General features: G+C 36.5%; 1 protein-coding gene across 5 annotated transcripts in view; it reads right to left on the reverse strand.

The window, feature by feature from the left end:
- LOC105437706 (nesprin-1) overlaps window positions 1-12,414 on the reverse strand; it is a 120,259-nt gene that overhangs the window by 57,564 nt on the left and 50,281 nt on the right. For 4 of the 5 annotated variants that reach the window (XM_030999736.1, XM_030999735.1, XM_030999731.1 and 1 more), the window contains exons 42-55: window positions 11,508-11,825; window positions 10,828-10,974; window positions 10,258-10,422; window positions 9,522-9,848; window positions 8,834-8,995; window positions 8,315-8,479; window positions 7,616-7,942; window positions 6,982-7,122; window positions 5,570-5,863; window positions 5,052-5,249; window positions 3,445-3,600; window positions 1,663-1,827; window positions 1,034-1,363; window positions 562-717 (exon numbers count right to left, since the gene is read on the reverse strand). In XM_030999736.1, the coding sequence (XP_030855596.1) occupies window positions 562-717; window positions 1,034-1,363; window positions 1,663-1,827; window positions 3,445-3,600; window positions 5,052-5,249; window positions 5,570-5,863; window positions 6,982-7,122; window positions 7,616-7,942; window positions 8,315-8,479; window positions 8,834-8,995; window positions 9,522-9,848; window positions 10,258-10,422; window positions 10,828-10,974; window positions 11,508-11,825 (3,051 nt within the window). The remainder of the gene's footprint in view (window positions 1-561; window positions 718-1,033; window positions 1,364-1,662; window positions 1,828-3,444; window positions 3,601-5,051; window positions 5,250-5,569; window positions 5,864-6,981; window positions 7,123-7,615; window positions 7,943-8,314; window positions 8,480-8,833; window positions 8,996-9,521; window positions 9,849-10,257; window positions 10,423-10,827; window positions 10,975-11,507; window positions 11,826-12,414) is intronic. The other variant, XM_030999734.1, reaches the window with a different exon arrangement.

Raw genomic sequence — 12,414 nt, forward strand, 5'->3', positions numbered from 1 at the left:
ATTCTAGGGCCACCCAAGACACAGAAATAGTTAATTACAACTCCTCTTGGTCCTTATCTGGATACACTGAGGAGTACTCAAGTCTTAATTGCATTAAAAGAAGACATTTAAAGGAAATTTATAGTATAGAGAAAGTACAAACTCATGACAGCCCTATTTTTGACAAATATAGTATTCTTTCCTAGAACACTTGAGGTAGTTTGTTGAATACAATATGCAATAGTTCTGAGCCCGGTTTAACAATTATAATTGATATTAAGCTACTGAAAACATTGCACTTGATTGGCTAAAACAGGAATCAATCTAACTTTTTTGTGAAGAGGTCTAGATTAACTTTTTTGTGAAGAGGTCTAGATTCAGATTTGTAAGGTCTGTTTACACAAGTCCAATAATAACAATTTTGAAATGTTTGGGGTCTGGATCTAAAGGGGAGAGGAGGCCGAATGTCTGGGCACCTGTTCTAAGTGTTGAGCCCTGGCTATGGGCAATGTTGTCATAAAGCTGTGGTATATTATGTTGAAATTAAAGATAACAAGTTTTATGAAATGGGCCAAGACTTACTTTGAGTGTCATATGTAGAGTCTGGTACTGTACTGCTAACTTAGTGGCCTCACTGCTAATGTGAGCAACGTTAGGGTTAAAGGTTATGTGACCCTGACCTAACAAGGTCACTTCTTCTCTTAAAGGCTGCTTGTCCTCACTCTCCATTATCAGTTCCTACAAATTTGAAAAACAAAAGATGAATTATAATAATAATAATTATAATAATAATCATAATAATCATAATAATAGCAAAATAGCAATAATAAATAGTGATAAATTATTCTCACATTATGATACAACGTTCCTAGGTGCTTACAAAGAAGTTTGGATATTATTACCCTAGCTTTAGCTCTGGCAGCCATAAACAGGGCGGTCCATTTGAAGGAATAAATCCTGCCAGGTAACCGTTTAATATTTGGATGGAGAGTGGAAAATGTGGATCAATGTCTTGCCAAAAAAGTATGTATGTAAGGAAAAAATGTATATTTACTTTAACTTTTTGTAGCTTTTCCTTCTTCTCCTTCAGGTTCTCACTTTCTCCTTCTATGTTGCCTACATCCTTTTTGACTCCCTCCATCCAAGATGACAAGCGCCTTGCTTTCTCTTGAAACTCTCTCCAAAGTGATGCATACTGCTCTAGGTTAGAGCAGGAGTCCTGGGCTAGCATTCTAAGAGCCTCCAGCTCATGGTCCAGGGACTGAACCTGTCTTGTGATGCGGTCCTGGCCTGGTCTAGCACTGGTGTCAGGTAGAACCTGATCCGAGTGAGATGTGACTTGGTCTAAAAGAGCATCCCCTTCTGGTAGAGATGCCAAGATGGCCTGCCAAAAAATAATAATTACAATGAATCAAGGTAGAAATACATGTGCAGATATGACATGTATGGAGATGGAAGATTGGGTGATGTGGAATTGTCTACAGATTTAGATGAAGAATGGTATTTAAAAAAAGACTGCATACTCTCTCATTCTCCTTGCATCCTCCCCACCAAAGAGACTCAAAAGTAGATAATGATGATGATAATGTAGATGATGATAGTGTAGATGATGATGATATTTGTGGGGATAAAGAAGATGAGGAGGAAGATTACCATGATGGTGATCCTGCTGGTGATACTCACCTTGACCATATCAAGCCTGGCTTGGTTCATCTCCATATCAGATGCTACTTTACAGCAAGGTTCCATCTCTTTGGTCTTACTCTGTATCCAGGATGATAGCACTGCCAGCTCATCATCCAGCTTTGCATGGTCATCAGCTATCCTCTCTAAATTACACTTAGCATCCTGGAAAGAATTAACCCATGTTATATTACATTTACAATAACGGCAAAATATTCCATCTCACAAGTAACCATAACAAGCATTGCTTTTTATTGGACCCCTCTGTTTCTAATATGTATTCCTAAATTTGTTGTAAATGTTTATACCAGTAATTGATTTGTAATGTTTTGTTAAAAACATAAATAAATTGAATTGAATTGAATAACCCTAATCTTGACACTTAGCTTGACCCTGAACCTAACAATAAACCTAACAAATGACACTAACTCTACTTTCCTAACTCTTACCATAATGGAAATGGCAGGGTGTTTTGCAGTTAAGCCCATGTACATATTTAAAGATGCCCACATTCGAAGGCATATGTTTCGATCACCAAATGTAGAAAAAAGGTAAATTGGAGATAATACTTGTAATGTAATATGCAATGTACTTGTAATAATGTAATAAATGTAATACAGTTAAACCTGTCTAAGCGACCATCTTTCTGAAATGACCACCTGTCCATAACGACCACTTAAAGTCCCCAGTGAGATTTCATGTAGTTAAGAACCTGTACACATGCAACGACCACCTGCCTAACGCGACCAGCAACCACCAAAAATGCCCCCACAATGACCTAGTGCCAGCCATGTAGCGACCAGCAACAGCAATGCAGCACTTGAGCAAATCATTCGCAGCTAGGCAATTGGCGACACAGCGGCAGCCTGTTAAGCTAGATCTAACATCATTTACACCAAACAGACTATTTACCCCCAAGCTTTTATTAAAGCTTCAATCAAAACATTTAATTACCGACAGGATGTGGTTTCTTGCACATTTCATTATGGGCTAGCTGTGCCTATTAAAAATATAACAATACAGTGGCATTATCATAAACTTGGCCTCACTTGTTGGCGCACAGGCTGGCCTGGTGAGTGGGCGGGGCGCTGTCTGTCAATCAGTTATTCAGACTCGTTTTTATTTCTTTTAAATAATTTTTAATATGCTTTTTTTTTAAATGCCGGACAAATAAAAATATGTTAAATCATTTCATATCTTTATTTTGACTAAAAACAGTACACTCTTTGTTTATTAAATTTTAAACAACAACAAATTAAATTTGCGTTGAACAATTTATCCATCGGCTCTCTCTGCCTCATTTTCGCTCGACGGAGCCCTTATAAAGTCACAGAATATTGTTCGCGCACATGCAGGTTTGCAAGAGGCCTTGCGAGTGGGCGGCGCGCAGTCAATCAATTCTTCAAAATCAAAATGGCCGCTAAAGCCAATCTGTCTACATCGGCCACTATTTGTGTTTCCCTTGGGCGGTAGCTACAGACAGGTTTGACTGTACCACGGAATGAATGAAGATACCATCTCAGGGGCCATTTGAAGTGGTCCGTCACACGCCTCCCCCAACAGATTTCACAGATAGGACATATGACATATTCATAATTCCTGCAAAGTTCTACAGAATTTGATGTTGGCTGCAAAAGGGACATAGTATCTTTATAGTGAAACCTGATGGAACATCACAAATTACATCAACTGCCTACTTAAATATTATTGAGCCTTGTCATAAATGAATTTTCATCAAAGTATCAGTTGGAAGAGCAAAGTAATTCAAGAGTCAGTACATACCTGTGCCTTTTTGTGAAGGTCAGCATACATATCGGTTAACTTGCTGACCTGCCCTTTAACCTCTGGGTTACTGATCCCATCATTACCTAGAAGATCACTCTGTTGATTGACTGATTCCACCATGGGCTGATGGTCTCTCAGTGATTCACAAAGAGTCTGCATATGAAATGGAAAAAAAAACAATTAATTTAATGATCCAGACAAAATGACTTCATGTACATGTGCAGATTACAGTGGCGTTCAAGCTTAAAACATTACTTCAGTTAATTATTTCACTGCTATCATTTACACTTCTACATGTCCATATACATGTTCTACTCATATATCAATGACTTTTCATGCCTCGCTACAAAGTAGCCGGAGGCATTATTTTTTCTGGTTGTCCGTCCGTCCATACGTCCCATTTTGTGATCACGTTATCTGCTGAACCGACTGATGGATTACCGCCAAACGTGGGTCATGTATGTATCTTGCAGAGCTAATGAATTAATTCGATTTTGGGGGTCACGAGGTCAAAGGTCAAAGGTCACAGGGCTCATTATGTATGCAAAAATAGCTTGTGATCGCATTACCTCAAGAACCGATTGATGGATTACCGCCAAATTTGGATAATATATGTATCTTGCAGAGCCAATGAACTGATTATATTTTGGGGTCATGAGGTCAAAGATCAATAGTCAGGGGTGATAGTGAGCACTAAAAAAAAAATAGGTTTTTTGTTTTCCCGTCAACCACGCCCCCCTTGAGTAAAAAAAAAAAAGAGGATTCGCGGGGAAAAAACGGCATCTAACAACATTCCCCCCTTTCGAGTAAGAAAATTGGGACAAAATTAGGGAAAAAAAAGGGCAAAATAGGGAAGAATAGATAAAATAAGAGGGAAATCGGGAAACCAGGATAAAATAGGGAAGAAGAAAAAAAATTGGTAAAAAAAAAAAAAAAAAAAAAAAAAATCTGGATTTTTTTTTTTTTTTTTTTTTTTTTTTTTTTTTTAAATCGGGAAGAAAAAAAAAATCGGGAAAAAATCGGGAAAAATAAAAAAAAATCGGGAAACCGATTTAAATCGGGTTTTTATCAGGCCTAAATAGTCTAGGGCTCATTATGTATGCAAAACTATACTGTGAATGCATTGTCAATAATGACGGATAAATTACTATCAAACTCGGGAAAGCTTGCAGAGCAAATGAACTGATAAGATTTTAGGGTCATGAGGTCAAAGTTCAAAGGGTCATACATGTATATGAAAAATAGCTTGTAATCACGATATTCTGAGAACATGTAAATGGATTACAATTAAACTTAAATTTGAAAAATTGCTTCTGTTTGGTTCTGTTGTGAAATCGCTCTATGGCGGAGGCATCATTTTCTACTGCGTGCAGTTGCAGTTCCATCTAGTTGCTAATACAACCTGTAATAATGCCACTTCTTTATTCCATTTTACAAGTAAAATTATCAAATACCCAATCCCAGTATGCAAATCTATGTATTTTGTATACTTTAGTCTATGCTTGTACGTCGGTACACAAAACAAGTGATAAATTATTACTTACCTCTCATCATAATTAGCAGTATTATAACAATAATGTAATTACAAATTTACAATGACTTACCTCAAATTCATCAGCTAGAGCTCTCTTTTCCACAGGTGTTGATTGGAGTTGACCTCCTTTCTGAATGACATCATCCGTCACTTTCAACCACTGCTCGAGCTCCTCACAGTCCTGATCAAGCTTGTTCCATTGATCCAACACCAACTTCAATGCTCCAAGAGAATCAGAGATTTCACTTCTCAATGACGACAAGGTGTCCTACACAAATTAAAGACAAATGGAAACACTCTAATGATTTTAGATAACCTTTGTGTATTTGGATTTTGATTTTAGAAGAGAATGGATGTACGATACCTGCTCTGGCAACTATTCACTCCACAGTCAAATTATATCTCACCAAATTTCTTAACTTCAACACTGAACCAAACACTACACCTAACCCTAACAATAAACCTAACCTAAAATCCAAAGGAAATTGTAACTCAAAACCTATATCTAAGATGAAATAAAAATTGGAGGAATTGCAACATCCTCTTCAGGGATTTAAAGGTAGTTGTCTCAAGTCTCTGAAAGAATACCTTTAGTTGAGTAATTTCTTTATCGACTTGAGCCTGGCCATTGGCGGACGTGAACTGCTTGACCTGATGAGCCTTCTGAGTGGTTAAATCTACGATCGCATCCTTTTCAATGAGCTCCTTCTTCAAGTTTCCAAGTGCACCCAGCTTCTGCTCCAGCTCTGCCTTGCTGACTGATATCAATGAAGCTTGCTTGACCTTTGACCCAAGAGAGTCCAGCCAATCAGTAGCATCCTTGAGACCAGCTTGATACTTCTCATGATTTAATATAGCTTTCTGCAGAATTTCATCAGCATTCTGAAATATATCAGGAACAAAATAATTGTCAAGTTTGTTTAGGTAACTATTCAAGTAAAATGATACGGTACATAAAGCAAAGATCATAAGATGTTGATGATATTGTGTAATTTGTCATATTTGAATGACAGCTTCAAACTATTATAAGCCTACCAAAGGTAGCAGTATTCGGTGGCCTTATGTATATGTATCGCTCTTCTCCTTGTTCACTTTCTGACTGACATTGTGTAGGTTCTGCATCGTCCTGCATCGCTATCTGCATCGTTAATGATCCAGTCCCATCTGATCATTTCGCATTACCGAATGAGCAAAAGAAACCTTTTTGTTTGGTATCTCTACACGCATGACTGAACAACAATGTTTAGGAGACTGCAAAATTCCTGCTTGCGCTAAGTGGATGCTTGTGTGAATACGTAGACCTGGGGCTCTTTTCACAAAACCGTCATAAGTACATCTCAACGCTGCTGCTTGATTTGTGTTTCACTAAACCGTCTTTGCAAAGATGAGCAACAACTTCCCTGACAAAGAGACTTATCGTGACTCCAAAACTGTCATATCTCTTAAGAATGTCAACTAAAGTCAACTTTAATTTAGTCAACGGCAGCCCCCCTAAAAAATTAATTTTAAAACTTATTTCTTGATCTTCAAACTCTTATTTTACTGATCAGTTCTTATTGGTATTTATGTTCTTACAAACTGTTCTTATAACGTTTCAACGCCTTAATGAGTAAATAAGATAATTGTTATTTCCATAGATCAGTCTACCATAGAAACGTCATCAAAGATTGAACAGTCTCCAACACATTGTCTGTTGAGCAGTCAATTGTGCAAAAATACCAAACAAAAATGATACTACATGTTCTTTGTTACCAGTACTCACTCAGTCGAGTCAGAGGCAACTGAAGTCAGTTGCTACAGCAATACAATTGCATCAAATGAGTATGCAAACAATGATACGAGCATGGTCTGACTGATCTTGAAAAATAGTTGGCAACCACATAAACAAATAATAATAAAATTCCTACTAATTATTGAGGTTAGGAATCTAACACCTTCCCACATTAATCTGAATTAAAATTGAGGTTAGAATGGTTAGCATGACCAAGTTTATTCCTTACGTTTGTTATATTTTGGAGTTGAAAGAATTTGGTATTAAGCCGATTTGCATGGGTGAGTTGTGTCTCATTGCCAAGGTGGTGGCCTTTCTTCTCGAGGAATCTCGCCTGGGGTTCATGTTGGAGAAATTCAGCTTTCAAGATCTGAAAACCAAAGAAAACGGGCATATATTAGAAGCATGACAAAATACAACAGGATGTAGATTTCATAACTGTCATAAGAATTAAGTTTCTTCACTTTTAGAAGTGTCAAATTATTCATGTTTTTGCAGTTTTACAAGCCTGTTATTTCTCATGTTGCAATGTCACAAACATGTTTTTGTTCCAAATACAAGTGCACTTGATAACACACATGGGCAGCAAATTTTCATCCCATCTTTTCCAACTGTGTTTCACAATCTTTTTCTTCTCTTCCTTCTTCTTCTTCCTTTTCATTTTCATCTACTTGATTTTTTCTTCGTATTATTATTATTGTTCCTTCTCCTTATTGTTTCTTCCTCTTCTTCAACTTACCGGTATTCTTTTTTCTGCTTTTTCTTCTTCTTCATGAGCAAAATTATCACCTAGTTGTTTATTCTGTACATTTTTGTATAGAAAATTACAATACATTGATAGAAAGACAAAGAAAAATATAGACCTTGCACTGGTCAAGGACTTGTAGCTTTCCTTCGAGGTCATCTTGAGGTTGTTGAATCTCTTCCACAGCTTTCTCAGCTTTTCTCACCCAGTCTTCTAATCCCTCCATCAACCCCATGAACTCCTTCCAACCTGCCAGCTTCTCTAATAGCTTAGACTCATCACCAGTCATTTGAGTAACCGTCTGGTTCCAATTGTCCCTTACTGCTGTGACTTTGTCCTTGATGGCCTGCTCACCAGGGGCTTTGGTGGAGGCCAGTGTACTTTGGGCACCTTCATCAATGGCATGAAGTAAAGCTTGGCCAATGGGGATTTGAGCTCGCAGAGCCTGAAGAAAGAGTTATCAATTTGCAAAGATCTAAAATTGCATTAAAAGTTAAATAAATGTGTCACATTATAAGAGATACATAAAAACAAGAGGTCAGTGGACTTTTGCTCACATGAGCCGTTGAAAGTAAGGGCCTTGCAATAAGGGACCAAGCTCCCATCCCTTTTTGCTCCAGGAACATAAGATTTATTGGAGCAGTGGGGCAATGTAGGGGTGCTGTTCCCAAGTCTTCTGCAAGGGCAGGTATCCCATTCAAACATATTCAGGTCTTTTTCTCTTAAAAATGATTCCTACATTGTTTAGCCAGAATCAATACCAACATTTTGGTATGAAATCATATCTACATATCTACAAAAGACAATGCTAATTTACCTGGACTTTCTGCAATGCTGTTTCCAGACCTTCCATGTCAGATGTGTGTTCCTTGGTATCTGCTAGACCCTCGCTGATATTATCTATCAGACATTCCAAGTCTTTCATTGCTGAATCAAAGTTAGCACGGTCCTGGCAAGCTCTCTCTTGGTTACCAATGATGTCCTGCAAAATGAGTCAAAAAAACCGATTGCATTAGATCATTATGGACTAATTTGCTCTTTATTTTTTATCAATCTTCATTTTTCAAAATTGGGATGTCGCTGTCACTGAAGTTTTCACTGGAAACAAATCTCCCTAGTTTACTGATCCATCAATTTATAGAGCTGCAGCCAGTCTAGAGCACTCAAGAACAAAGATAAAGAATGTACTGTGTTGTTGGTTCTCTTTTGCATTTGTCTTTTTTTGGGGGGGGGGCAGGGGGCTCGAAATATTTGTGGAGGCCTTGAGCTCATCCCCCTTATAACCACATTTGCTGTTACATAATACTTCTTCATTTGTTATTTTGACAACGCATACCTTCAACCTGTCCACTGCAGAAAGGTATCTGTTATCAGTTTGGGCTAACTGACTGTCAACTTGTTCCTCAACATCAGGACTATTTGAGTATGTGACATCCTTAGCCCTGTCTGTCAGCTCTTGTACGATGCTAGCTTCAGAGTTAAGGCGATCCTGTAGTATCTACATGTATATAACCACACAACAGAAAACAACAGATAGGAGTTAATAAACTCAAATGTTCTGGGTGTACATACTGTTTCAAAACACAACATTTGTGATTGTATTGTATGATCAGATCCTTTTAATACATAAACAGTTGTGATAAAAGGTTCGCAGATAATATTTACATATACTTATATAAAGTATTAAATCATTCAAGGTCTTCTTATCTTGAATATGCATGACAATAGTCAGAAGTGATAGCACTATTCAATATTTATCTCATCCAGAAATGTAGTTTCTTTTCTATTCTAAAATGACTAGAAGTTTTCAGGTAGCATGACATGTGTAAAAAGGTTTTAACGCCCATCTTTATACACCAATTAGGGGAAACATGTTGAAGGGACAGCATGATTTTTTTTTATTAAAAAAGAAATTGGGAGAGTGCCAACAAAAAATTAAAAAATTGAGTTCTAGTCCAGAATATAGACAGGTAAATTCATACTGATTCAATAATGTAAATAGATGTGGTAGGTAAAGGTAATACCTTTGACTGTTCAAGGTGTTTAACTTTGTCATCTAAGGTGTTCCTTAGTTCAGCTGCTTCATCCACTGCCTCATCTATCCTGTCCAACCATTGGCTAACTCTAGCATGACATGCCTCATACTCTGACCAATCAGACATGCTCTTTAAAACATCACGTCTGCCTTGTTTCAGCTGTTCTGAAAGAGTGTCTATCTCCCTCTTTAATGTAGAGAGTTGTCCATTGATGGTATCTTGGGTAGCAGGGGTAGTGAATGGCAAGAGACTGGGGAGGATGCTCTGTGCTTGAATCAGCTTCTCCTGACACTTTTCTTGTTCATCTTCCAATGACTGTAAAAGAAAAATACATTTCATTTCATTTCATTTCATTCGTCATATAAAAAACATACATGATTATAACATCAATATTTACAGCTAAGAATGATTGAATGATGACATGAGCAATTACTCGCATCATATTTGGATTTAGTTTAACTTACAAATATAACTGTAATATTTTTAACATTGGCAATCAAACAATAAAATAAGATACATGATCCTTCATTCCATCAATGACAAGTTAAATTTATCAGAGTAGCATTCAATGTTGGTTACATAATATTCATCCAAGACTCCATTAATAAAGAAAAATGACTAGCACTACAAATTTTTTTAATGTGTTTCATTCTGATGAGTGAAAGAGGAAAAGCTAAAATCTGTAATCATAATTATTCTTCATTTTCATTAATACTGAAATTACCTTTATAGCTTGCAATTTATCCTCACACACATTCCTATCTCCAGTAGGATCAACACAGCTGCTAATTAACTGTTCAGACTTCTCCAGCTTCTGTCTTACATCATCTAGATCACAGTGTAGCTGCTTCTCAGCATCTACACTGCCTTCAAGTTGGAGTTGAAGTTCCTGCAGAACAACCACAAACATAATAATGTAAGTTCTAGATGGTAAGCAGCACACACACACACAATAATATATGTGTTAGAGCAAAATAATTAGGCTCCATTCCTTTCCACATGCAGACACAATGAAGCACACACAAAGCAGCCCATCCCAATAAGAAAAAGGTTAAGTCATATCGTGAAGGTTCTCAAAGGCTTTATGTACGGTATCGACTTTCATTTCTAATGCAAAAATATTTGCAGGGCATCATTCCATTAGGTGTTCAATGTTCATTTTATCACCAATTTCCGATCATTTCCCATACCAACCAATTTGTGCTTACATTAACGCTATCAGAGGACATTGTTAGTATTGCACAATTTCCCTTCAGATTTTTCAATTAAAAGAAGGTACTGACTGTAAGTATACCTCTAAATTCTTGAGCAGATTTTGATGACTTTGTTTGATTTGTTGAGTGTGAAGTGGGGCCGAAGAATTCTCTATTGTTTGACACACAGCATCAGTCTTGTCTTGTAGCTCTTCTACATGAACACCTTTCATCACTTCCAGCAATGACTAAAAAATAATGAAATATTCATGAATAGTAGATGATTTACAAAACCTGTCTTTCAAATCAATAACATTGAAGCCAACTGTGCTAATCTGTAGAATTTAATGATCTATTACACTTTAAACCCACAATCATTTTAAAATATAGGTTAATCATTTATTAAGAAATTAATCTGTAAGTTTTAAAAGCTTTATCCCACACACATGAACTATATAGGCTAATAATGTCTTCCCTTGTTAAGTCATTGATTAAATTTACAAGGTGCACAGTATATCAAAAGGTAAAAACATGAATTAAATTTAAAGCAGATATAGTGCTACTAAAAATAAAAATAAAATAATGGCTATTTATACAGCGCCATTATCGGCAAGGTACTGACACCTGTGACACTCTACAAAAAAATTATCTTTAACAAAAGTTTAAGTACATCATACAAATAATACATTTCCAATCTTAAGTACAAACACCAAGTAAACAATCTTAATCACCAGATAAAAAACAGGTAAATAACAAGAAAACTAAACATTTTTTTTCATACCTCAACTGCAGTGAGTTGTTTCTGAGTATCCTTGCATGGTTTCACCAACTCTTTGGTCTGTTCTTCTACTTGAACCAACTGATCATTGATCTCCCTGGCACTATTCTCATACCGTTCCAATACCTCTACACAATGACCAAGTTCCTCCTCCTTGACTGGACACTCACTGGTCAGCAACCTGTAGCGGTCATCAAGGGCTGCTATGGTTTCATTGTGAGCAGTCAGCTGATCATCAAGAAGGATTTGAGCAAGATGAGACCCTTTGGTTTTCATTCCTTTCCACAGAAGCTCACCTTCTGGCATCTTTGATTGTAAGTCCTGTGACAAATTAGACATGGTAATGGTAGTCAATGCTACAATCAGACATGGTAATGGTAGTCAATGCTATAATCAGACATGGTAATGGTAGTCAATGCTATAATCAGACATGGTAATGGTAGTCAATGCTATAATCAGACATGGTAATGGTAGCCAATGCTACAATTTGTGCTTTATATTGGGCTAATCTAAGCTATTTCATCCATAAGTTACCTACTACCTTTAATTTTGCAGCATATCTGATCATCGTGTTAATTCAATAGCTCAAATATGGAATATGAAGTGAAGTGATGATACACATAGCTTTAACTCATATTCAGCACTTAGAGACATTTGTATTAAGCGCTATAAAAAAATTAAATATTATTATTATTATTAAACACCAATTAACCAAATACCTCGGATATACCCTGTTAATAAACCTAATCCATACCAAGTATTTTTGTTTTCTTTAAACATCATATATGAAAATCATATGTTACCTGCCCTTTTTCACATAGATAAGATTTTTTTCTCTACAAATCAACTCTACATAATTTTCTGTGATAATATAGTGATCTGGACAAAATATAAATGATGCAGATTCATT

This window comes from Strongylocentrotus purpuratus, unplaced genomic scaffold (genome assembly GCF_000002235.5).
Source record: "Strongylocentrotus purpuratus isolate Spur 01 unplaced genomic scaffold, Spur_5.0 spur5_scaffold_5, whole genome shotgun sequence".
Lineage (NCBI taxonomy): Eukaryota > Metazoa > Echinodermata > Echinoidea > Camarodonta > Strongylocentrotidae > Strongylocentrotus > Strongylocentrotus purpuratus.